At 41.8% G+C, this 25,602-nt stretch overlaps 1 protein-coding gene across 2 annotated transcripts in view; it reads left to right on the top strand.

Annotated features, from left to right (window-relative positions):
* Positions 1 to 14,006, top strand: part of ramp1 (receptor activity modifying protein 1) — a 119,929-nt gene extending 105,923 nt beyond the window's left edge. For both annotated transcript variants that reach the window (XM_034693288.1, XM_034693287.1), the window contains exon 3: positions 13,062 to 14,006. In XM_034693288.1, the coding sequence (XP_034549179.1) occupies positions 13,062 to 13,317 (256 nt within the window). In that variant the 3' untranslated portion in view covers positions 13,318 to 14,006. The remainder of the gene's footprint in view (positions 1 to 13,061) is intronic.
* Positions 14,007 to 25,602: the final 11,596 nt, after the last annotated feature.

Below are 25,602 nucleotides of genomic sequence, written 5' to 3'. Positions count from 1 at the left end.
TCTCCAGGAGCGCTTTTTGTCTCCGCCACCGGACTGATTCTGACCCAGTTGCGCTCCTGGCTGACACCTGACCACGTTCACATGCTTATTTTTCTCAATAAGAACGAGTAGACAGAAAACTGGACACTGTGAGTCTGAAATATGTTTCTGTTCTGTTCTTGTTCTTGCTCTTGTTGAAGTCTGAAGGCTGATTTATACTTCTGCGTCCCCCCTACGCAGCAGGGGCTGACGCAGACATGAGCACCACATACACGGTGAGTCCGTGTCTCGCAGCAATTCTCCGCCGAAACGCCTGAGGGCAGTGTGGTCTCTCTGGTAGCCGGTCACCTGCTTCCGGTCCCGCTACGATCTCTGTTTACTTTTCCACAGAGATTCAGAGTGTGTTATGTTAATCTACAGCTGATACATGTTGCTGTTTATCATACAGACATGATTACATGAAGAATAGAGAGGAGGAGATGAAATACACGGCCGATGTGCGGCCGATGTCCGGGATCCCCGAAGTGCTGTAAATGCGGGAAAGACAAAGCCGCCGAGCGGACCAATCACAGGGCTTGCGGTCCGTGTCGGCTCTACGGGGAGTTACATTTTGGAGGAGGTGCACGTCAGCTACGTGCGTAGGCCTCGGCGTAGGTACGGGAGCTACACGGACCCCCGGCGTAGGGTACGCCGTCGATTCAACGCAGAAGTATAAATCAGCCTTGAGCCTTTACTTTTATAACTGTGTGTCCACAGAGATTATGAGCCTGCTCCTCATGTTGATATTCAGCATGTTTAACATTTTGAACACCTCAATATAATCCGTAGATATTCAATACTGTCAGTTATATACATTGTGTCGTGAAGGAAAATTGGATTCAGGGGAAAGAACGCATTTGGCATTGTTTTTGACATGGAAAACGTTTAAGTTTTTTTTATTAATTAGTCGATAATTGTTGTTAACATTTCCAAAGATCGATCACGGAAAATACTTGAAATGTACATCCCTAGTCCAGTCTAATAGTCATAAAAGACTCAGATAACAGTGAAAACTGAGCGCAGTGCACAGTTAAACTGGAGCACTGAGGCTGTTGGTAAACAATGTTGAATTTGTATGCCAAGTGTAGCTAACATTAGCATGCTAGCTTCCCCAGTCTTTGATCCTCCTCGCAGGCCAACGTCCACATGCCAGTGCTGGTTACTCATTGCTCCAGTCGAGTGGTTATATGCCAGTTTAACCAGAAACAGCTTCCAGACAACTTTATCTACATTTTTTAGATCAAAACACTGACAAACCACGCTGCTACACTACATATCATCTGTTATCTGTGCTTGTTTTGGCAGAAGCCATTAACCAGAGCTAAAGCACCTGATAGTGGTGGATGGCTGCTCTACAGCTCAGGCACAACATGTAACTGTCATTTCAAGCTTATGATGATACAAATATGATTTTTTTTTTTTTTATTTACTGTACAAGGGATAAAATCAAAAAGTATGCTTCAGGGAACTGTCTGAAAGGCAGACTCAGATTCACTGATTCATGCATTTTGGAGCTGTAGTAAAGTTCAGAAGGTTTGGCATGAAATAGAGCATTGGGTGTCTGTGGTTTTGGGAGTTGAAATTAATTTAAATATTTATATTTGCAACTTTCAAGATGTCTCACATGTAAGAGTCAGATATCCACAACTCTGGGTTATTTTCCTCTATTGTATTTAAGAAAGTTCTTTTAAAACACTGGAAAGCTACATGTCCTTGCTCACTTATACACTGGAGTGACAAACTGCAATATTATTTGAAATTGGAAAAATCATCAGCCTTTGAAAAGAACAAAATATTTCATTTTGAATATATATGGGGTAAAGTAGTACAGCCCCTTAGTTCTAGGTTATTGTGAGAATACTGCAAAATTTGATTTGTAATAAAAGATTTTCTGTTATTTCAATCTATTTATTATTTAATTTTTAACAGCTAACATTTATTTAAAGAAGATAAATGATGGAATTATAGAGGTCGAGCCTGTCTGTGTGAGGAGTGAGTTAATGTCTGTAGAAGTCTTTTTTTCCATTCTGTTTGTGGATCTTGTTTTTGTTTGTTTGTTGTTTTGTGTTACTGTTAATTTAGTTGTCCCCTGTGTTTTATTGTTGTATTGTTTACTTGTTTTGGTGTCATGTGTATAAGGTTATATGTGAATACAAAAATGAAACAAACATTTTTTTAACTGACTTGTAATTCTACTGCTAACTAGTGAGGGTGACATCCACTAAATGCACACATCCCTGGTTAGAATGTTTTTCTTTGTACAAAAAAACCATCTGTATTATTTTCCTCTGCCACCTTTTAAATGTTCGATGAAAGACATGTAACTGGGGATTACATAACACGTAACCCCATCCATCTGCCTCCACACCTGTCCACCTTTCACACCTGGCTCTGTGGGTGTCCTTCAGTGGAAACACGAAACAGTCTGACTCTTTTTTTAAGTCACTGGAGCAGCTCTACTCAGTGTCTGTTTGTTTATTCATTATAGAGTATTATTTATTCAAACTGTGCTGCAAAGTCAACAGATTAAACTATTCATAAGAGCCTGTCCCTGCTTCATCCTGTCAGTCATCTTTTGTATATGAGGTAGTTTTATAACATAAACTCCATCTGTCATGCATGTTTGCCTTTCTTTGAGTCTCCCTCTGTGTCATATTCTCTGTTTTCCATCTGCCACCAAATGATGAGGGAAGAATGAGTTAATGTTCTAATTACACACAGAAAAACACAAAGTATTGCTGTGAAAAGACTTGCAAGTCCTATCTGGTGATAAAGTTACATGTTCAAATCAATGTGAGTGCAGTCTGGGAAATCAATTCCAAATATCATTACACAAGCTCAAACTCTTTTACATCCACTTTTAGGAGCGGTGTTGCGTACTTCATCTCCCACACACTTTTACAAAACAAAATCCAAAAACACTTGACGTGAGAGTGGGCACACAGTCACGCACACACTCGACCACACATATATTGTTGTTGTGTTCAATCCGTCAACTCAGATAGCAAAGCGATAAAATGAAAAAAAAAAGAATCTCATCACAGCAGCAGAAGTGAAACATACAGCGAGGGCATGAGTGTGTGATGGGCTGTGCAGGCTGCTGAATCAAAGTTGCATAACTTCCAACAAAGAATGCCACATATAGAGGATTCAGGTTATGGCAGGCTACAGAGGTTTGTGTTAAATGATCATATGATGATTTGCTGTATGAGCTCATTTATCTACTCAGAGATATGAGGCTGTGTTTTGAATGTTGTATATCAGAAATAAAATCACCCTCCACCCAGACACATCCATGTCAGGGCCATGTTTTAATCACAGACATGTCTACATAATAATACTCTTCAAATATCATTACTTGATCTCAAGGGGTGTAACGATTCTTTTTAACAATGATTCGATTCATTTCATGATTCTTGGTTGCCGATACGATTAAAGGACGATATTGGTTCATTTAGAACGATACGATCTGAAACGATTCAGTGACTTGAAATCGATTCAGTAACTTTTTAGCCCAAAATTCATCCAGTGTGACTGTGAAATAAATCCCTTGATACTGGACAGTCCTAGATTCCTGTTGTTGACGTGATGTTTTAGGCCTGAGCCGAGTTTTGTCCTAGTCTCTGATTAAACATGCTGGTGAGGTCTGAGGCTTCTGCAGAGCTGATGTTAGCTTGATGATCGCTGCAAGAGGTGCCTGGATGGTCGGCGTTGTGTGAAATCCCATGGCACCTTAGTAGGTGGTTGGATAGATTTTTGGTGTTGCTGTGGTAACTTTACTTGACCTTTACATATCCTACAAACAGAGAGCGACTTATTTAGAACATCTCCGTCTTTGCAAAAGCCAAAGTGTTGATGGCTTGATCATTTCTGGCGCATGGCGATGACGTCACAGACAGGCAGCCTGAATTGAGTAACGTTTAACGTCTTTATCATTAAAAGTGTAAAAAAAACACATCCATATAAAGTCTGCAGTGCTTAAATCCAATGTGTTATTTCCTAGTATGGATACAATCGATTTATTACCTTTTAAAACGATGTTAGATCCATGTATGTCGTCTGGAAGGACAACTTGCCGAGCACAGATTGATGTAGTCAGATCATAGGAATATAAATACATGGATGTAGTAGATGAATCGTTACACCCCTATTGATTTGGCATGGGGCAAGTGTGGAATGCCTTCAATGTTGCAGATAAAACCAAATATGACCGCTCCCTTCTTCTTCTTGCAGTCAGCTTCAAAATGTCTGCATTTCCTTTCTGGCCTACCTCCATATTTTTTGGCACAAGAGAACGCTTTGGCCTTTAAACATAAATGCCCACTTGGGTTATCAGATTGAAAGTGAAGCATAAAGACAGTGTTTGAACAAGCAGACCATGCATGAAGGTGAGCCACGTCTTTGTTGAAAGAAGATGAGTCATCTGTGTAAACCTCAGCCTCTCGGTCTCATCTCAAGATTCATGGATGGAAAATCCAGGAATTGATCATTCAGGGAGTGATGCTTGAGAGCAGACAAAATGCAGAATGAGGTACCTAAAGATTAATGGTGCGAAAATAAACATTAAGTGTAAGAATGGATTAGAGCATCTAGCTTTCTAAGTGAACTTTATTAAGCCCAGTGATGAATCTGCGACTTTGGTATCAGTTGTTGTCGACCACTAGAATCAAGTTCCTTTGCACTTATCATAAAAGAAATCCTTGTAATGATTCCTTCATTTCTAGTTTTATCTTTCCAACCTCCGAACTGATTACATCTCTCATCTGCAAGAATGCACATCTTCAATATCATTGCACCTTAAGCAGCCAGCAGCAACCCTGTTGTTACAGTAAATTGGTTCCCACTGAGAACATAACTAAGGAAATGTGCTGTATAACTGAGTCTTCATTACTGAGCTCAGTGAAACTTGTCCTCGTTTTAAGCTTATAGAACACAGACCTTTAAAAAGGCTCTGTGTCTCTGCAACAACAACTCTGACACTTCATCCCTCGAGTTAGACTCCTTTAGTATGCAATTAAAGTAGACTTTGTATGGTAATGCTACTGTTCATGGTCCTCGATTGGGGAAGATGAGCTCCAGAACTCAGCGTGAGTGACAGAAATGGAAATTAAATTTTACACACTCCTCCTGACTGCCTCATTTAGGTTTTCCTGTCTTACCTCTGTTTGTCTGTATTTCTTTCTTCATTATGGGCAATTCATGCATAATGCATGCAAGTCCCTGCTGTCTGAAAAATATACACACTCACCCTGTGGTCTCACACAGAGACAGTGTTTGGTAATAGCAGGTGAACAGTTAACAGCAGCACAGTGAATGTATTTATGAAATGAGGAATGAAAATATAGCTGAGACATCTGCATATTTCTGCATTATATAGCCACTAATATTTATTCAACAGAAATCTAATTATAACTACCAAGTCTTTACAAAGTGTTCGGCGGTATGATGCTCCAAGTATTGCAGAAATTAACTTGTGTTGTTTTTTTTTTTAAATCAAAGGGCTTCATGTAGCTTAGCTCCTTCATTTATCAAGTCGTGGGGTAGCACCAGCAAGAGCTAAATAACAATACTTTGCACAAAGCACTGGAAATTTAGCAATGCACATAACTTTGTATCATGAACCCAGCATTGTGTATTCAATTTATTACATGACTATAATTTCTGCTAACAAATAGGCCTTTTATTTTGAAAAGGATTCAAAGAAATCTTCTGCTTGATTGTATCATTTCAGATTTACAGCTAAAAAAAAACAATCAACAGTAAAGACTGTTTAATGAATAAGCACCCTCTGAAGAGACAGCAGCAGTGGATGAAAAAAGAAACACAGCTAAGATAGTTGTCAAAGGTTTCATCTAAAGTTATGCCTGAAATGATTTATACCCCTGGCAAATTTTGACTTAAATGTACTTTTATTCAACCAGTAAGGTTTTTCTTGATTGGAATTGACACAGGTGTCTCCAAGAAGGTAATAAGATGATGTACAAGAGGCATCATTGTGGAAAAAAAATATTTCTCAGCTTTTATTCACATTTGACAAAAAAGTGGCATGTCCAAAATTATTCAACGAACCACTGGGACTATTATTAAAAACTGTAAACATAAATCATTTTAAATCAATAAAATCATCTTTAATCAATGTTTTTGACAACGTGTTTGTATTTTAAGTTAGTAACCGGGTAATAAGTGGTAATAAGAGTGGTCAAAAGCCCTCTGCTTCACGTTGGTGTCTTGTCTCACCCTGTCGGGATTCTTTTTCCCATAACAACCTGCTAACCATACTTTATCCCTTAATAATAACATTAAATTGGAAAGCTGCAAAGTTGGTATAGGTAGAGTATATAGCTTTGTTGTAATCTACTTTTGTGAGCTTGTTACATTAGTCTAGTGTGTAGCTTCAGCTCAGTGTAGCTTAGCCTAAAAATAGCATTGTTCTCTTTATTTAGCAGGCCACAACTGTTCACACACTCTTAGAAGCTTCATGTTGTCAGGTTTCATTTGACGTTAACTCAAGCTACATGAGGTGAGTTAGCACCTCATGTAGCAGCACCACCTCTTTGTGTGTTCACCTCCCCTGCCTGGACTGAATGACTCATATGCATCCCCAGTGTCCTCAGGGCTCATTAGACCAGCAGCGGGACCAGGATCTTTTTTTTATTTCTCCCCACAACTAATTTGTTGAACTTCATGGAAAAAAGCAGAGGATGGAAGAACACACTCAGACAAAGTGAACTTGCCACCCGGAAAACCCCGGCGTTCTGCAGTGCCGGTCCCATGCCAAGCCGCCCTGAGCTGTTTACATCCAGAACACTTCCACAAAGAGAGAGCCGCTGTCGTGGTGCTGCATCAGAAGCTCTTTAAATATTAACCAAAGTGAGCGGTGCAGATGAGAGATGACAAGCAGAGCAGAAATTTCACTGGAGACTAAGTTTGGATATTAAAGCTGCTTTAATATTTTCTTCTTTAAAGGTGACATATCACGCTTTTTTCATCAATATAAATTGGTCTAAGAGGTCCCCAAAACATGTCTTTAAAGTTTATGTTCAAAAAAACACTTTGAAATCAGATTTTGGCATGCCTGAAAAGCCCTCTTCTTCAGTCCTCTTCAGAACACTCTGTTTTCTCTCTGACCACGCCCCCTCAGGAAGTGGATGTGCCTCAGCTCTCCGGCACTTTGATCTAATGTTTACATGTTGGCTGAATATACACGGCTGCTCAGAGATCACGTTACTTCAACCCTCTGAATCTGATCCAGAATCTGATCCTGACGGAGAGGCGCCTGTAGCAGGACCTTTCTGAAGGATTGGTCACAGATTTAGTGTTTCTTGTTGTTTTATTTATCAGTATGTCGACGTGTGTCTTGGTACACAGCTACGAACATGTAGCTATGTGGCTATGCTAACTAGCGCTAGCACTTATCCATGATAAATAAAAATCATCCACTAGATCTTCAAATCTGCAGACGTGGGGAGTAAAACCAACCTCTGCCAGAAAGGCAGCGGGACCTTTCTGAAGGATTGGTCACAGATTCTGTGTTACTTGTTGTTTTATTTGTCAGTATGTCGACGTGTGTCTTGGTACACAGCTACAGCTACAGCTACAGCTATGAACATGTAGCTATGTGGCTATGCTAATTAGCGCTAGCACTTATCCATGACAAATAAAAATCATCCACTAGATCTTCAAATCTGCAGACGTGGGGAGTAAAACCGACCTCTGCCAGAGAGGCAGCGGGACCTTTTCTGAAGGATTGGTCACAGATTCTGTGTTACTTGTTGTTTTATTTGTCAGTATGTCGACGTGTGTCTTGGTACACAGCTACAGCTACGACATGTAGCTAGGTAGCTATGCTAACTAGCGCTAGCACTTATCCATGACAAATAAAAATCATCCACTAGATCTTCAAATCTGCAGACGTGGGGAGTAAAACCGACCTTTGTGTTTATTAAGACAGCCTACAACTAGCATGCCTCCCTCCTAAGCTCCTTGTTAGCACACATTTGTGCAGGTAAGGAAAAATGGGGGAGGGATTCAGTATTATTTTATACAGTCTATGGGCTGAACAAGCTCTGAGCTCTGACTCCGTGACAGACCGGATATTGTTGTTACGTAACAAAAACACGGAAGTCTGAAACGGCTGGTTTCAGCACACATTTACAGAAAGGTGGAGAAATCAAAACAGGGGCAGAATGGATTTTTTTCATTCTCGGGGGGTTTGTAGACATGCCAGGGACACATATTTCAGGTAAAGAACCATTAAAAAGTCCATTTTGCATGATATGTCACCTTTAAAAACAAGGGTCAGATGATTACATGCGATGAGAATCAGTGATTTGAAGTGAGACACTCTCAAAGACTGTACACTCTACAGCTCCCCTCAGGTTAACAGAGTGTGAAAGTATATTTTTGTGTTAACAGTTTGCTTATTTTATGTTTTTACTCTTGTAGTGCTCTCATTAACCTCATTTTGTAGCAACAGCAGGCAAGCTCTGATAAACCCATTGTACACCACCTGCCCAGAGTTGAACAGCAGGCATTCAAAGTCAGTGACAAGCTGGTAAACAGAGGGGACCATTTAGCTGCTAACGACATTTCCCCCCAGCATGTCTTAAGAGACTAAAACACAGCATGAGATATAACATCGGTGTGAATTAATGAGGCTCTGGAAACAAAACTCTCAATGGATGCTATTGTTAGCCTTGTGAGTTAGCAAATGTTTTCTATGAAACTAAGCAGTAGTTCAATCAACAGACACAATTTGAATATTAAAGGTTATTTATTACAACATAATGAATTTCTTCACAGAAATCTTTGGTGTAAGGACTCTATGGGGATCATTTTGTGAGTGTAGTATGAGTGAATTTGGCAGCAGAAGAAATCCCCCTAGAGTCCACACTCTGGTGGTGGTGGTTGATGAATTCTAGGAATTGAAGACTTGCAGAGACCAGGTGGAGATGGAGAGGTGGAGGGGTGCGCACCTTCAATGTAAGAAGGAACTAGCAGGAGAGAGAGACACATTTAAAATACAGCAGAAAGTTGATAGGCTGACGATAAGGGCGTGCCACTGAGCTGTTGCATGACAGCCGCCGCTGATTAACCAATGACAGCTCCGGAGCATGCAGCTGCCTGCTGTCTTCCTGTCTGAACTTTCGCTAGAGCTACATTTGTTCTGAGCTAATATATATAAGTTAATCTTAAAAGATGTAAACAAAAAGTTAGATTGAGATGAAAAAATTGCTAATAGCACTAACCAGTAATCTGTAGTTCAATCAGATTGTACAGTCATGGCCAAAAGTTTTGAGAATGACACAAATATTACATTTTCACAAAGTCTGCTGTTTCAGTTTTTATAATGGCAGTTTGCATATACTCCAGAATGTTATGAGGAGTGATCAGCTCAACTGAAATTAATTGCAAAGTCCCTCTTTGCCTTGAAAATGAACTTTATCACCAAAAACACATTTCCACTGCATTTCAGCCCTGCCACCAAAGGACCAGCTAACATAATTTCAATGACACACAGATGTCACACACATTAACACAGGTGTGGGTGTTGATGAGGACAAGGCTGGCGATCAATCTGTCATGATTGAGTGACTGGACACTTTAAAAGGAAGATGGTGTATGACACCATTGTTCCTCATCTGTTAGCCATGGTTACCTGCAAGGAAACACGTGCAGCCATCATTGAATTGCACAAAAAGGGCCTAACAGGGAAGTTTATAGCAGCGAGTAAGATTGCACCTCAGTCAACCGTCTATCCAATTATCAAGAACTTCAAGGAGAGAGGTTCAATTGTTGCCAAACAGGCTCCAGGGCGCCCAAGAAAGTCCAGCAAGCGCCAGGACCGTCTCCTGAAGGTGTTAGAGCTGCAGGATTGGGCCACCACCAGTGCAGAGCTTGCTCAGGAATGGCAGCAGGCAGGTGTGAGTGCATGTGCATGCACAGTGAGGCGAAGACTTTTGGAGGAAGGCCTGGTGTGAAGAAGGGCAGCAAAGAAGCCACTTCTCTCCAGTAAAAACATCAGGGACAGACTGATATTCTGCAGAAGGTACAGGGACTGGACTGATGAGGACTGGGGTAAAGTCATTTTCTCTGATGAATCCCCTTCCCGATTGTTTGGGGCATCTGGAGGAAGGCTTGTTCGGAGAAGACGAGGTGAGCGCTACCATCAGTCCTGTCTCTTGCCAACAGTGAAGCATCCTGAGACCATTCATGTTTGGGGTTGCTTTTCGGTCAAGGGAGTGGGCTCTCTCACAATCTTGCCTAAAAACACAGCCATGAATAAAGAATGGTACCAGAACGTCCTCCGAGAGCAACTTCTCCCAACCATCCAAGGGCAGTTTGGTGATGAAGAATGCCTTTTCCAGCATGATGGAGCACCTTGCCATAAAGCAAAAGTCATAACAAAATGGCTTGGGGAACAAAACATTAAGATTTTGGGCCCTTGGCCAGGAAACTCCCCAGATCTTAATCCCATTGAGAACTTGTGGTCAGTCCTCAAGAGGCGGGTGGACAATCAAAAACCCACAAATTCTGACAAACTCCAAGCATTGATTATGCAAGAATGGACTGCCATCAGTCAGGATTTGGTCCAGAAGTTGATTGACAGCATGCCAGGGAGAATTATGAAATGCTTCTAATTGTATTTCATTATACCATAGAAACATCTGACAAAAACACCTAAAAACCCTGAAGCAGCAGACATTGTGAAAATGTAATATTTGTGTCATTCTCAAAACTTTTGGCCATGACTGTATGTAGTTTGGGCTGATTTTAGGCTAATTACCCCCCCATATGAACATTAGCTTACACCGTTTTACATTTCTGTCAACACAATAGCAACTTCCATCACTCTCACTAAATGTAATGGTCTATTTGAATTTATACATTTTATGCATTGAAAATAGGGGCAGTCTGACTGTGACATTAATTAAGTAAAGCCAATCAAATCTCACTGTGTGTGTGTGTGTGTGTGTGTGTGGGGGGGGGGGGGGGCGCTGTAGGTGTTAGTTGCTGACTGGACCTTAAACACTATAAGTGTTATTATGCATCTGCCCTTAATTTGCCGTTGCAGTGTCCTCTGTGTGCCCAGTCATAATCATGGGTCATTACTTCTACTATGTGTGAACCCCAATGACTCGACTCATTAGAGAGAAGCAGCACACACATACATACATGAGATCTATACAATACACTCTGGTCTGTACAATACCCAGCCACATTTCTTCAGGCTTTCTAATGGTTACCACATACACGATATGTCAAAAGGTCCTGCGATAGCCTTGCAGTCACTTTAGCGTGCTTTATCCACTGAGTGTTCCAAAGGTGGAGCTGAGGTGCCTTACTGTTGTATTTATAGCGTGCTGCAAGACCTGTGGAAGATAGAACAGTTGTATAACAAACTCCAATATGGTTAGACTATATGTGTACTGTGCTTATTATACGCCTTCCAATAAATGCTTGAGCGACAGAGCTCATCATAGTCGCGCATTAAATACGAAGTGCTGCAAACCACATAAATTACAAGAACACTACAACTCATTAGTTTCCACTGTAAGTACTTATTGAATGATGATAATACACTTAACAGATGGCCTAATTTGCAAATCAGCCAAGCTCCAGGCCAGCCAAAGACATGTTACATCTCTGCAACAGATAGCACATATGTTAAAACTTTAATTATCTTCTTGGTAGTGTTGTAGTCAAGACCACATTAACCAAGACCAAAACATGTCCGAGACCAGAGTGCACCGAGGCCAAGACAAGACCAAGATATTTAGGGATCATGACCCAGTCAAGACCCAAGACCAAGACAGGGCAAGACCCAAGACCAAGACCATATATATAAATGAAAAATCATTATTAGAGTTAACAAAATAAAAGACTTCTGTTTATTTTATTTAAGTTTGCTTTAAATACAATCAACAGCAACAACCCAGGTTTGGTTTGTCTTTGTTGTCTTTCTTTGACGCGCTGTGAGAGACTTTTGACTCCTTAAGTTTCATTTTGGTCGTCTTTAGTTTAACTTTGGCTTTAGATCAGAGTTTAAACTGTGTTTTCTGTTGCCTGTGATCTCAGGAGAGGTAGGAGGTTGTAGCGCTAACTGAGCAGGATTATATTGTTAACCTTTTTTTCTCATTAGTTTTGTGCATCTTCTATTTTCTAATATTTGTAGTGTTTTGATCTGATGGGTTATAAGTGTAGACTGTGGTAATCCTGTGGCAGGTATTTAGCTGTGCCCTTCTCTCAGTGTGCCTCCACAGTCTGTTACTGAATGTCTATTTATGGCTTAATTAAACGACTTAGACATCTCTGTCAGTCTCTCCTCTTGTCGTCTGTCTCCATTCAGCACTGCAAAAGTCACGGCCGTAATAGGTGAGGAAAAAATGAATGAATTGACAAAGAGGGGTTCTCTCTTATCACAGTAATGACAGGGACACAGACGGGGGTTAGACGGAGTCCTGAGGAAATGCTACATTCAAATTCATGTTAGTTTTTGACTACCAACCCCGGCTTTAATGATGTAAAACACTATTTTTTTATATTGATTTTTATTTATGAGGGATGTTTGATTTGTTAATGTGTTGCAAACCCAAATAGTGTAAAACATGAAGTCAGTATATAACACTTCATAGTATTGTTTGCTTAAAGACACACTGGATTTATCTGATAAAAGTCCTTTTTTTGTCATATAGAAATATACAGTACATCACCAAAATAACAGGTGTGAATATTTTACATTTTCCCCAACTTACCATTCAGCCCTAATTGGAAATACTTATTTGGAAGGTAAATAAAAAGTTGCTTTTCTTCAATGTAACACCACCCAACCTCTATGATTAAGTTGCAAAACCGTCAGTCTGACTAACTCCACTTGTATAGATTTGACTGTGTGCTTAAGTTTTGGGGTACCTGCATACGCAAGATGATGATGAAAGTTTGGCAGGCAACACTAAAGTAACTAAGTGAAATGAGAGCGATCAAGCAGTGACTATATTTTGTTTCACTGTCTCACTCTATTTTTGTGTGTTTCCTACATGCAGACTCTATGGCGAGCTGACAAACTGCACATACCTGGTGGCGGAGAACATGGCATGCTACTGGCCCAACAGGCTGGTGGACGAATTCTTCATCCGAGTCCACAAGCAGTACTTCCACGACTGCTCCATGTCTGGACGGCTTCTTAGGGACCCGCCTAACCGGATCCTTGGTCCCTTCATCGTTGTGCCCATCCTGGTCACACTGCTCATGACTGCCCTGGTGGTGTGGAGGAGCAAACGCAGCGAGGGGATTGTGTAGGAGGTGGGGGCTTGAAAAAAAGAACTGCAAACCCCTACCTGGAGGAGGAGCCGAAGTGAATGACAGTGACATTTATGTACAGCTCCCATCCATTGTTGTACAAACAGTCTGACAAGGATTCAAAGAACCCATGAATCAAGCAAGACGGTGGAAAGATTGTGAATACAAATTATTTTACTGAAAACATAACTTGTACAAAGGATTTTCATTGTGGTGACCATTCTACAAGGACTGCACAACAACTTATACCAACAAGCTATCTTCTACCTACAATGGACAACACCAACACAGGAATGAAACTCATTGCTGAACTGTCAAAAAGACCAGTTTTACACCATGGCTCAGAAAAAACAGCACAGGTACTGCAACCTCTGTTAGGGAACCCAGGTATATCAGACAAACTGTTCATGTAGACAATATGTACAATATGAGATGAACCGTCAGAGTGTCTATGTTACCCAACAAAACAGTCTGCTAAATGTATTTCTCTCTGGATTCAAAGATGACTGATTCTAACAGGTTTATTATATTGTTATGTATTATATTTAAGCATATACTCTTGGTCATGCCTATTGTAACGTTGTCTTTAGAGGGAATAGAATGTGCTTGTGTTAAATTTCCCCCCTTTTGTTCATGTAAAGGTGCATTTCGACCAAGAGTTCCGGAGTCTTTTAGCCCCCAGAACTACTTTACCCTGAACTAAAAGGTTCCTGTGCCCCCATTGTTGTCTGCGTTTCGACTGCGGGCTGAAGTCCCAGGTAGATTGTGCAAATCAGGCCAGTGACGTATGGAGGGGAAAAAAAGGAAATGTACTACACCACCAGACCAGTAGAGGGCAGTAAAACAAAGACGAATGCCATTCATCACAGATGAACGTATCATTATGAGCAACACAACAGTTAGCCTGTTAGCATGAAGAGACTCAGCTGGCGCTGTTTTAGATGGTGCTATATTTCATCACAGATGGATTCACTGAATCAACACGTGAGAGGAGATAAGCGCGAGTAGCAAAGACGTTTCAACACGGCTTTAAAATCCTTTTGAACTCAAAAATCCGTGACAGAGATCGACCGGTGTTTTGGTTTAAACAGCGACCCTGTTAACTGAAAACTTTCAGCCGGATGCATCCCTCATAAACGTCTTTAGACGATCATTAAATATCTGATGAGGATATTTTGAAATCTTAATAAAAACTAAACTAGTTTGCATTCCCAGGAACTCCCTCTGTGTTTCAACAGCTGTGTAAACTCCACAAACACTGACACGTTCAGCTGAAGGTCTCCAGTTTACAGGGTCACTTTTAAAACCGGAACACCGGGAGGAGAGACGCATTCACGGTGGGCTGAGAGAAGACTACTGTTACAAGCTGCTAAATAAAGAGAATCACAGCTTCTTCTTTTGAAAAGTACACACACATACAAAAAAGATAGAACAAATAAAAACTAATGAAAGAAAGAGAAATCAAGTGAATCACAGATGTGTGTGATGTTATTGTGGATGGTGGCTGAATAAAAACCCTGCGGTTAATCTACCAATCAGACACGTTCAGCATTGCAGCCCCTGCCCGGGACCTTTGAAAAGTACTACCCCCTTGCAGGGGCTTTTTAGGGGGGAGATTATCTACCCCTGAACTAAATTTAGACCCTGGGTCCACCGGTCGAAATGCAAATAGTTCCAGGGTAAAGTTCCTCCAGTCGAAAAACGCCTCAAGACACCCTTTTCTCATGTCCTCAATGTCTTGGCACACGTGGTTCAAATTCTCCTCTGAAGGGGAAACAGAGATGTGATTCCAGAGCACAATGCACACAGCACCAGCAGGAACAGTGTCAGAGATAACGAGGCCACAGAGGAAAGGATGACAGATGTGGGGGGGGTACAGGTAAAGAACAGCACGACACAGAAAGGGGAATCTCTTTGCAGGGGTTTCCCAATTTGGATGGGGTATGACAGTGTATTCTGCTGCTTCTGTCCTCCATCACCAAGGTAACTAAAATGAAGAAGTGGCAGTCAGCATGCAGGTGCATGAAAGTATTGTAGACCTTGAAGGCACAGGTTTGGGGGCTGCAGACCGTTAAATAACCAAAATTATAACCTTCATAATAATGTTCCTAAAGCAAGATCTCTGATTCTTATCCAAATACTTTATCCAAGTAATTACCACATTTATGACATCCAGAATACGAGGTTCAGTAAAAATAGAGAACAAGGAATAGAAAATTCAGTGGAGTCTAACAACAGAGAGAATAAAAAGCAGTGGGTTAGCCATCGCTCTTCTCTTGTCATAGCCTAAAGCACACTCAGTGAATCCTAGACCTTATCTTTTCATTGATTTTAATCTCGAGGTGTGTTAGAGTGTGCTGTGTGAACTGTTTCCTCATTGATATTTTTGAATGCTCTCTTTTTCTTTATAGATTCATTGACCTCTACCCTTCCTGTCAGCAAAAACACTCTTTATAAAACGCCCACACTTGCCCAACATGATCTTACTTTGTTATATGTGCCAAAAGCTCTTTGAGTAAACAGAGGGTAACGTTTGCTTTTAAATGTCTAATTTTCTGTTGGAGTGACTTCAGATGGTTGCATTCTAAAATCTGTGATCATGACGAGAAGTTGAATAAAAAGTCTGATTAACATGTCTGCTACTCTGGGGACTGGAGTTTGTGTTCTTCAGAGTAAGAGAGATAGTGCAATAGGCTGATGGATTGTATGTGTTAAATATGAATGATGAATCCTGCATTAATGTATGCATGGCTTACAGAACAAGGTATTGAGTGATTGCACTAGGTTCAAACTCACATGTCAAGTACTGCCGTCTAGAATACATTCAAGCAGACTCACCTTAGGAGTCGAGTGTAATGGTAAGAGAAAATGTCTGAATCAAGACTCAGGTAGCTCAAGACAAGACAAATTTGTATGTCCAGTCATAAGGGACGAATTGAAGTAAAGTTCCATGCCATGTCTGAGACCAGTATCTGGCAGGTTCACTTCTCCACAGACTCTGAAGCTGATGATGTTGAACAGATTTATTGTAGTGAGATGAGAGGCTTCAGATGACTCAAGACGACCAGGATTGAAGATGACCAGGCGGCCAGCTTGATCAAGACAGCAAGGGAGAGTGAGTAACCTGCAGGCAATAAGACAGACTGCCTGGGATCCTGAAGCATGGAGACAAATATACGTAAGTAGATTTTAAAAACACAAACTAAGGCCAGGCCAGGCCATACACTGATACTCTGTATACTTCTGCCTACAGAAGTTGAAGGTAGAGATACGGCACTGATCATAACTATCAAGTACTTAGCTTTGATGCTCTCCAAAATGCTTTTCTTGAATTTCCCTTCAAAAAGAACTCAATAGGACCACTCAGTAACAGTTTAAGCTTTTTACTTAAAGGTGACATATCACGCTTTTTTCATCAAAATATATTGGTCTAAGAGGTCCCTCTGAAACTGATCCAGAATCTGATCCTGAAGGAGAGGCACCTGCAGCAGGACCTTTCTGAAGGATTGGTCACAGATTTAGTGTTTCTTGTTGTCTTATTTGTCAGTATGTAGACGTGTGTCTTGGTACACAGTAGGGATGACCACAATTAATCGATTATCGATTAATTGATTGTTAAGAAATTACTCGAAACACGCATTTTTGTTATCAATTCTCTGTCATGTGGAAAGTCTCATATTACACTCAGCTATCAGGGAGGTGTTGTAAGTTTAAAGCATGTTTCGATGTGAATCAGTTGTTAAAGGTGTTGCGCACAGCGGAGACGCTCAGCTGGGGGCTGCGGCTGTGCGTCAGGTCTCCACGTGCGCTTTTTTTTAAAGAGGATCAATACAAAACTGCTGCCAACAACGACACAGACACGAAAGTTGACAGCTTTAAACAGGACATTTCCCACCTTTGGATACGAAGGTAACAGACAGGTGGGAAATGTTAGTACACTATGTTTGCAGAGCAGCAACATCAGAGCCATCTGAGCTTTTCTGACGCTGGACTGATTATGACCCGGTTGTGCTCCCGGCTGACACCTGATCGAATACACACGTTTATTTTTCTCAATAAGAACCAGTAGACAGAAAACTGGACACTGTGAGTCTGAAGTACGTTCCTGTTAGTATTATGAGCCTTCACTTTATTAGACTATGTCCGCTGAGAATATTTTAATGAGCCTGATCGTTGATATTCTGCGTGTCAAACATGTTACCCGTATTCAATACCGTCAGCTATTTGCATTATGTTGCTGTAGAAAATACAATTAGGGGGAAAACAACGTATTTGGCCTTGTTTTTGATGTAAGAATAATAATGTATTTTTTAATCAATTAATCGACAATTGATCGTTAACATTTCCAAAAATCGATCACGGAAAATACTAAAATGTACATCCCTAGTACACAGCTACAAACATGTAGCTATGTGGCTATGCTAACTAGTGCTAGCACTTATCCATTATAAATAAAAATCATCCACTAGATCTGCAGACGTGGGGAGTAAAACCGACCTTTGTGTTTATTAAGACAGCCTACAACTAGCATGCCTCCCTCCTAAGCTCCTTGTTAGCACACACGTGTGCAGGGAATGAAAAACGGAGGAGGGGTTGACTTGTATTTTATACAGTCTATGGGCTGAACAAGCTCCGAGCCCTGACTATTGTTGTGACGTAACAAAAACACTGAAAACTGAAACGGCTCATTCAGCACACATTTACAGAAAGGTGGAGAAATCAGAACAGGGGCAGAATGGATTTTTTTCATTTTCGGGGGGTTTGTAGACATGCCAGGGAAACATATTTCAGGTAGAGAACCATTAAAAAGTCCATTTTGCATGATATGTCACCTTTAAATAAAAATAAAACAAATACAGCAAGATGTCCATTTTCTATGTGTTTATCCACAAAACACTAAAAGAAATTAAAGAGAGAGAGAGAGGGAGAGAGAGAGAGACAGAGAGAAAGAGAGAGAGAGAGAGACAGAGACAGAGACAGAGAGAGAGACACAGTTCAAAAAGTGTGTGGCTCCACTCTCTCCTTGCCTAACTGCCCCCTCATTAATTCCAAAAAACAGGTCTCCTACAGAGATCAACAAACCTTCACAAGGGAACGGGGTTACAGCATGCAATGACTCAGCGCTCCACCCAACATGACATTCTATGTCACAAATCCAAAAACATTTTAACTATTATAAGAAAATACTTACAGCATAGTGAACTTTAACTTTTACCATGGTTTCATGAATGTAAATATGTATCTTAATCCTTATGAACGAACTACCTCTGTAAATTATTATCTTGCACATCAACTTAAATGATTACATCATCAGAAATGGAGCGACGCCTGCGAGCTATAGTTCAGGCAGACAACTTGAGCTGAACTACCATAAACTAGGGATGCACGATAATTATCGGTGTCGATAATTATCGGTTCGATATTGGGAATAAATGACGTCACACCGATAAGTCCGATATTGAAAAGAATTACCGATAACAAGAGCCGACTCAAATAAACCAAGATGGCTCTGATTACGGTCCCTCTCGTCTTGCCTGTGCTGCATGCACAGACTGTATAAATACGGCTGCATGCTGTTGTCGCTTCATGATGTCATACTACTGCGCCTGCAGGTAAACATGGCACCAGTGTGGGCTTTCATTACTACCTGCGACAAAGACAACGTGATTGCAATTTGCAATAAATGTTCTGCCAAAGTTCAGAGAGGAGGGAAAGGGGCGTGACATACAACACATCAAACCTCATAAGTCACCTAAAGTTTCATCATCACTATGACAGTGTATGGAAGGAATACGAAAATCTGCTGCAGCTAATTCTACCTAACCACCAGCCTTGAGCAAGAAGTCATCTGGGGCCGGTCTTGTACCTATCAACAAGGCATTTAAAAAGACAAAGAAGTTTGACAGAGACGGCTGCATCCACACGAGAAGTAACAGAAAGGCTACGGGAGAAGAGTGAGAGCAGCCAGGAGGACCATGGATCAAAGGGTAAGAGAATTTAAATATTTGTTTCTGTCTGAAAAGTTGGGGGCATCTACAAAATTTGATGGGGGCTGTAAAAAAATCTAATTCTAATAATGCTGCTGTTTGAAATGTGAAATGAGAGTGTAGCTGCTTATTATCTGTCAGTAATAGAAAATGGAAATTAATTGGCTAAATAAAGTGAATGACAATAAAAGAGAACTCATCTTGGGGTAAAGTTTTAATCTTCAATCACAGTTGTTATGGACATTCTGGGATTTATATCCTGTGGCATTTAAAAACAGTTAAAAACCTTTGCTCCTCACTCAGGTACCACAGATGAGCCGCAGGCAAAGAGGACCGGGGCAGACGGGAACAATGTTTTCTGCTGCTGCACACATGATGCACTTTTCAGGACTTTATTGCACAGACTGCTGTTTGGAAAAAACTTAGAATTTTGAATTGACTTAAGCACTTTATTTTTTGGATTGACTGATGCATTCGTTTTTTTTAAACTAATAAATGTTTTATTTTTTGGGAGACTGAACTGCTGTTGTTGTGATTACAGCTATAGTAATATCAGATACATAATTTGTTTGGGTCAAGGGAAAAGCCATGATGTTGAATTCATCTTTGTACACTACATCCTAGCCTTTCTTTCCGTCAGGCGAGTACAGACTATTAAAAAACTGATATCGGTTATCGGTATCGGTTTGGAGAAGCAGGAAGTTATCGGTTATCGGTATCGGTAGAAAAAAACAGTTATTGTGCATCCCTACTATAAACATGTCACATGACCCACTCTCATAACCATCATCCAATCACGCCCTCTGCCTCTCAATTTGGCGGTCTATTTAAACCGGGAAAACTACCATCTCTCCCTCTGCCTGTCAACACCTCTGCTGCATTCCTATTGCTGAATTTTCCTTCATCCATACCGCCCCTCCAGCATCCACCTGCAGACTCCAGGTGTGTTCAGTATGTTTTGCTCATCACTCCTCAATGTCTCCATGTAAACATATCTGTAGGGAGGGATGAGGCCTGAGCCTGGGCGCCAAACATGTAATATGTATTTGCTGCTACAATAAACCATTCAAATGTGAGTTGTCTGACTGAACTTGCATTTAGGCTCTTACAGCCATGGTGCTCTTAGATCCTGTCTGATGTTTTACACAAGCGCAATAGCGCAAAAAAAAAGCCCTGAAGTTGAGGAATGACCCCCCGACTAGTGTGCAGTCAGTAAACCAAAATTTCTGAAATGTCAGAAATTCATCTAACCAGATGAATTTCATTGGCTCTCATGCCCAGCCCTGCATACTCCACAGCAAATGATGCAGGATCAGACTGAAATTGTTCAAAATCAGTCGTGCATTTCAAAAGCCGTGTCAGAATCAGTTTCAATTCGCAGTGTGCTCAGACTAATGAGAGAATAACAGAATTTGTAATGAGCTGGAGAAAAACTAAAACAGCAGAAGCAGAAATTGGGCCTTGAGTGGGGTGAGCTCTGGGGTTGGTATGCTGGAGACCTGATGAGCTAATAGATGTTAGGTGTGCTGGCTGAAGATGTGGAGAGTAGATTGCAGGCAGGTGAGAAGAATCAAGGTAAGTGGCGTGGCAGGAAAACAAGAGGAACAGAAGAACAGAGAAAGACAAAGCAGAGACAATGGAGGAATGAGAAGTAAAGTGAAACATGAGCTAGGTTGGACCACTTATAATTTGAAGCAGTCTATAGAGACAACACAGCTGTGATATAATCTGTTAATCAATGTAATTCAAGAGTCAAGTAATTGGAGACAAATCCAAGTCAAGCTTAGAGTCATTTGTCTCAAGCCTGATTCAAATGTCAAGTCCAGGGCTCGTTTGCACGTCCAGCCATTGGCGATGAAAACGGGCCGCTTGTACTAATGGTGAAAAAAAAGGGATTAGCGGTATGCATGAGCCAGGCTAACACCCCAACAAAGCATTACATTTAATGGAGGTAGACCCCAGCATTAGAATGAATCAGAATATAATTCTTAGGTAACCTACCAGTTACACTGTGAAGTGAATCCTTCCCAAACAACTCCATTAACAAGTCCTCATCCTTCAATGGGGGGACAGGTGGTCCTCCACCTGGACCAGGTTGGTTGATCAAGCCACTTTCATGTTGCTTATTTTATTTTGTAGGTCTTCTACTGTGTGCTCAGAAACACCACACACATTTACCCGGTTCAAGATCTGAAGCCAAACTTTCCCCTTCTCCTTGTTTGTGATCTTTGACTTTGATTGACTTGCTGATAACAGCTGTTTGTTCATTCTATATTCTTGTAATTAAATGTTAATTTCTTCTGCTGAAAATGTTTTTTCTTTCTCTCAGTCACACCTCTTGCCATGTTTATTGTTGTTTATGCGTAGTAGGCATTCACAGTTTGAATTTGTTGGATAGAGGTTTACAGGAGGTTCCCTGCACCAGCCTCGCTTTCATGGCGCAATTTGTTAATTGGCTAATTATTTGCAGTCGTGCATGCAGCTAACGCTACGGTCAGATGTGCCATTCCATAGCGCCCCATTTCTCACCTCCCTTTCATCTCCAAAATTCTAGAAAAAACTGTTGCCTCTCAACTTCACTCCCGTCTCACCAGCAATAACCTCTATGAAAAATTCCAGTCCGGTTTCCGTCCCCGTCACAGCACAGAAACAGCCCTCCTCAAGATAACTAACGACCTCCTCATGGCAGCTGATTCCGGTCTCATCTCCATCCTCATCCTCCTCGATCTGAGTGCGGCCTTCGACACCATTTCTCACCCCATACTCCTCAATAGACTCTCCTCCATAGGCATCACTGACACCCCCCTGCACTGGTTTCACTCCTACCTCACAGGCCGCACTCAGTTCATCCAACTCAAATCCTTCACTTCTCAACCCTCCCCCGTCACTTCAGGTGTGCCCCAGGGCTCTATCCTGGGGCCCCTCCTCTTCATCACCTACCTTCTCTCACTCGGCAATATCTTCCGCAAATTCGGCATACACTTCCACTGCTTCGCGGATGACACCCAGCTCTACCTCTCCAGCAAGCCCGACTCCACTCTCCCTCCCTCCTCCCTCACCCTCTGCCTCTCTGAGATCAAGTCCTGGTTCACCTCCAACTTCCTTCAACTCAACAGCAATAAAACAGAACTCCTCCTTGTAGGCACCAAATCCACCTTATCCAAAGCCGACAGTTTCTCCCTCTCCATCGACAGTTCAACAGTGTCCCCCTCCCCTCAGGTAAAGAGCCTGGGTGTCATCCTCGACAGCTCGCTTTCTTTCAACTCTCACATCAATAGCATAACCCGGTCTGCATATTTCCACCTCCGCAACATCAACCGTCTCCGCCCCTCTCTCACCCCTCACACCACTGCTATCCTGGTCCACAGTCTCGTCACCTCCCGTATGGATTATTGTAATTCACTCCTCTTCAGTGTCCCTCACAAATCCCTCCATAAACTTCAACTGGTCCAAAACTCTGCAGCCCGCATCATCACTAGAACCCCTTCCTTTCACCACATCACCCCCATCCTCCAGCAGCTCCACTGGCTACCGGTCAAACTCAGAATCAATTTCAAAATCCTCCTTTACACATTCAAGGCCGTCCACAACCTCTCCCCCCCGTATCTCTCTGATCTCCTCCACATCGTCACCCCCTCTCGCTCCCTCAGGTCTTCCTCCTCCCTCCACCTCTCTGTGCCCCCTGCCCGTCTCAGCACCATGGGGAGCAGAGCTTACAGTCGCTCTGCTCCCCGACTCTGGAACTCACTCCCACCAGACATCCGAAACTGTGACTCACTACCCCTCTTCAAATCCAAACTTAAAACCCATCTGTTTCAAACTGCATTCCCTGATTAATTTCCACTGCTTCATTTTTAACTTGGTGTTACTTTGCTTGTTGTTTTTATTTATCTTATCGTGTTCTTTTATTTATTGTGTTTTTTATCTGTCTGTAAAGCGACCTTGAGTGCTCTGAAAGGCGCTTCTAAATAAAATGTATTATTATTATTATTATTACATTAAGACTAATGGTCCCGTTTTTGTAATGGCTGGATGTGCATACGGGCCCTGGACTGGTTTGTTTTCCAAGTCAAGTAAGTTAAATCTATCGTACCAAGCCTGACAACAAGCTGCACATCAGTGCTGCACATCATTGTGACCCGAGTGAGATCATCTCCTGTTTTAAAATGAGTCTTGGTCAGCAAGTGTTTTTTTTTCCTGACAAGTCCTCCAGTGCACAGGCCTGAAGATTAAATATTCAAAGTGTGTGGTTATGCAACACCTACCTTATGCTGTCCTGTTAAATTTTTTATAGTTCCAGGATTTCACCGTTTAAGACTGTGTATGTTTGTCTCTGAACGGACTGAGGCTGTCTCACAGCTGTCATACCCAACTCATAACTCCATTCTCACCTCTGTTCAGATCGCATGACTGCTGCCCTGCCATGGCATTGGCCTTGTAAGGCGGTAGGGACACTCTCTTGAACCTGCCAGTTTGTAAATGTTGGTTTAAGAAAAGCAACCTTAAACAGCCTGGTGCATGGAAATTTAATGAGAGAGCTCCCTCCCCTCCACAGAGCCAGCAAGTACATCGAGAGCAGTTAACACCCTGTGTTTATGTCTTAACCAGTGCACTCTGGAAAAAAATGCACACTTTGTGGACATGTTAGTTCGAGGACTTGTGATTAAAAATAGATGAAGCAGTTGAACGCTTCGATTTCCCTCCAGCTTTAATATGCTCACCATTGGATACCAGTGATACCAATGGTACAGAAGTGCTTTTCCATCATCCAGTTAACCAACCTATGATTGTTAAGTACAGCCATGGCCAAAAGTTTTGAGAATGACACAAATATTAAATTTTCACAAAGTCTGCTGCTTCAGGGTTTTTAGGTGTTTTTGTCAGATGTTTCTATGGTATAATGAAATACAATTAGAAGCATTTCATAAGCATCAAAAGCTTTTATTGAGAATTACACAGAATTCATGCAATAAGTCAATATTTGCAGTGTTGACCCTTCTTTTTCAAGACCTCTGCAATTCTCCCTGGCATGCTGTCAATCAACTTCTGGACCAAATCCTGACTGATGGCAGTCCATTCTTGCATAATCAATGCTTGGAGTTTGTCAGAATTTGTGGGTTTTTGATTGTCCACCCGCCTCTTGAGGATTGACCACAAGTTCTCAATGGGATTAAGATCTGGGGAGTTTCCTGGCCAAGGGCCCAAAATCTTAATGTTTTGTTCCCCGAGCCATTTTGTTATGACTTTTGCTTTATGGCAAGGTGCTCCATCATGCTGGAAAAGGCATTCTTCATCACCAAACTGCCCTTGGATGGTTGGGAGAAGTTGCTCTCGGAGGACGTTCTGGTACCATTCTTTATTCATGGCTGTGTTTTTAGGCAAGATTGTGAGAGAGCCCACTCCCTTGACCGAAAAGCAACCCCACACATGAATGGTCTCAGGATGCTTCACTGTTGGCAAGAGACAGGACTGATGGTAGCGCTCACCTCGTCTTCTCCGAACAAGCCTTCCTCCAGATGCCCCAAACAATCGGAAAGGGGATTCATCAGAGAAAATGACTTTACCCCAGTCCTCAGCAGTCCAGTCCCTGTACCTTCTGCAGAATATCAGTCTGTCCCTGATGTTTTTACTGGAGAGAAGTGGCTTCTTTGCTGCCCTCCTTGACACCAGGCCTTCCTCCAAAAGTCTGCGCCTCACTGTGCGTGCAGATGCACTCACACCTGCCTGCTGCCATTCCTGAGCAAGCTCTGCACTGGTGGTGGCCCGATCCCGCAGCTGTAACACCTTCAGGAGACGGTCCTGGCGCTTGCTGGACTTTCTTGGGCGCCCTGGAGCCTGTTTGGCAACAATTGAACCTCTCTCCTTGAAGTTCTTGATAATTCGATAGACGGTTGACTGAGGTGCAATCTTACTCGCTGCTATAAACTTCCCTGTTAGGCCCTTTTTGTGCAATGCAATGATGGCTGCACGTGTTTCCTTGCAGGTAACCATGGCTAACAGATGAGGAACAATGGTGTCATGCACCATCTTCCTTTTAAAGTGTCCAGTCACTCAATCATGACAGATTGATCGCCAGCCTTGTCCTCATCAACACCCACACCTGTGTTAATGTGTGTGACACCTGTGTGTCATTGAAATGATGTTAGCTGGTCCTTTTGTGGCAGGGCTGAAATGCAGTGGAAATGTGTTTTTGGTGATAAAGTTCATTTTCAAGGCAAAGAGGGACTTTGCAATTAATTGCAGTTGAGCTGATCACTCCTCATAACATTCTGGAGTATATGCAAATTGCCATTATAAA

The sequence above is a fragment of the Notolabrus celidotus genome, chromosome 10, assembly GCF_009762535.1.
Source record: "Notolabrus celidotus isolate fNotCel1 chromosome 10, fNotCel1.pri, whole genome shotgun sequence".
Lineage (NCBI taxonomy): Eukaryota > Metazoa > Chordata > Actinopteri > Labriformes > Labridae > Notolabrus > Notolabrus celidotus.
This window is presented reverse-complemented; position numbering and strand designations above follow the sequence as displayed.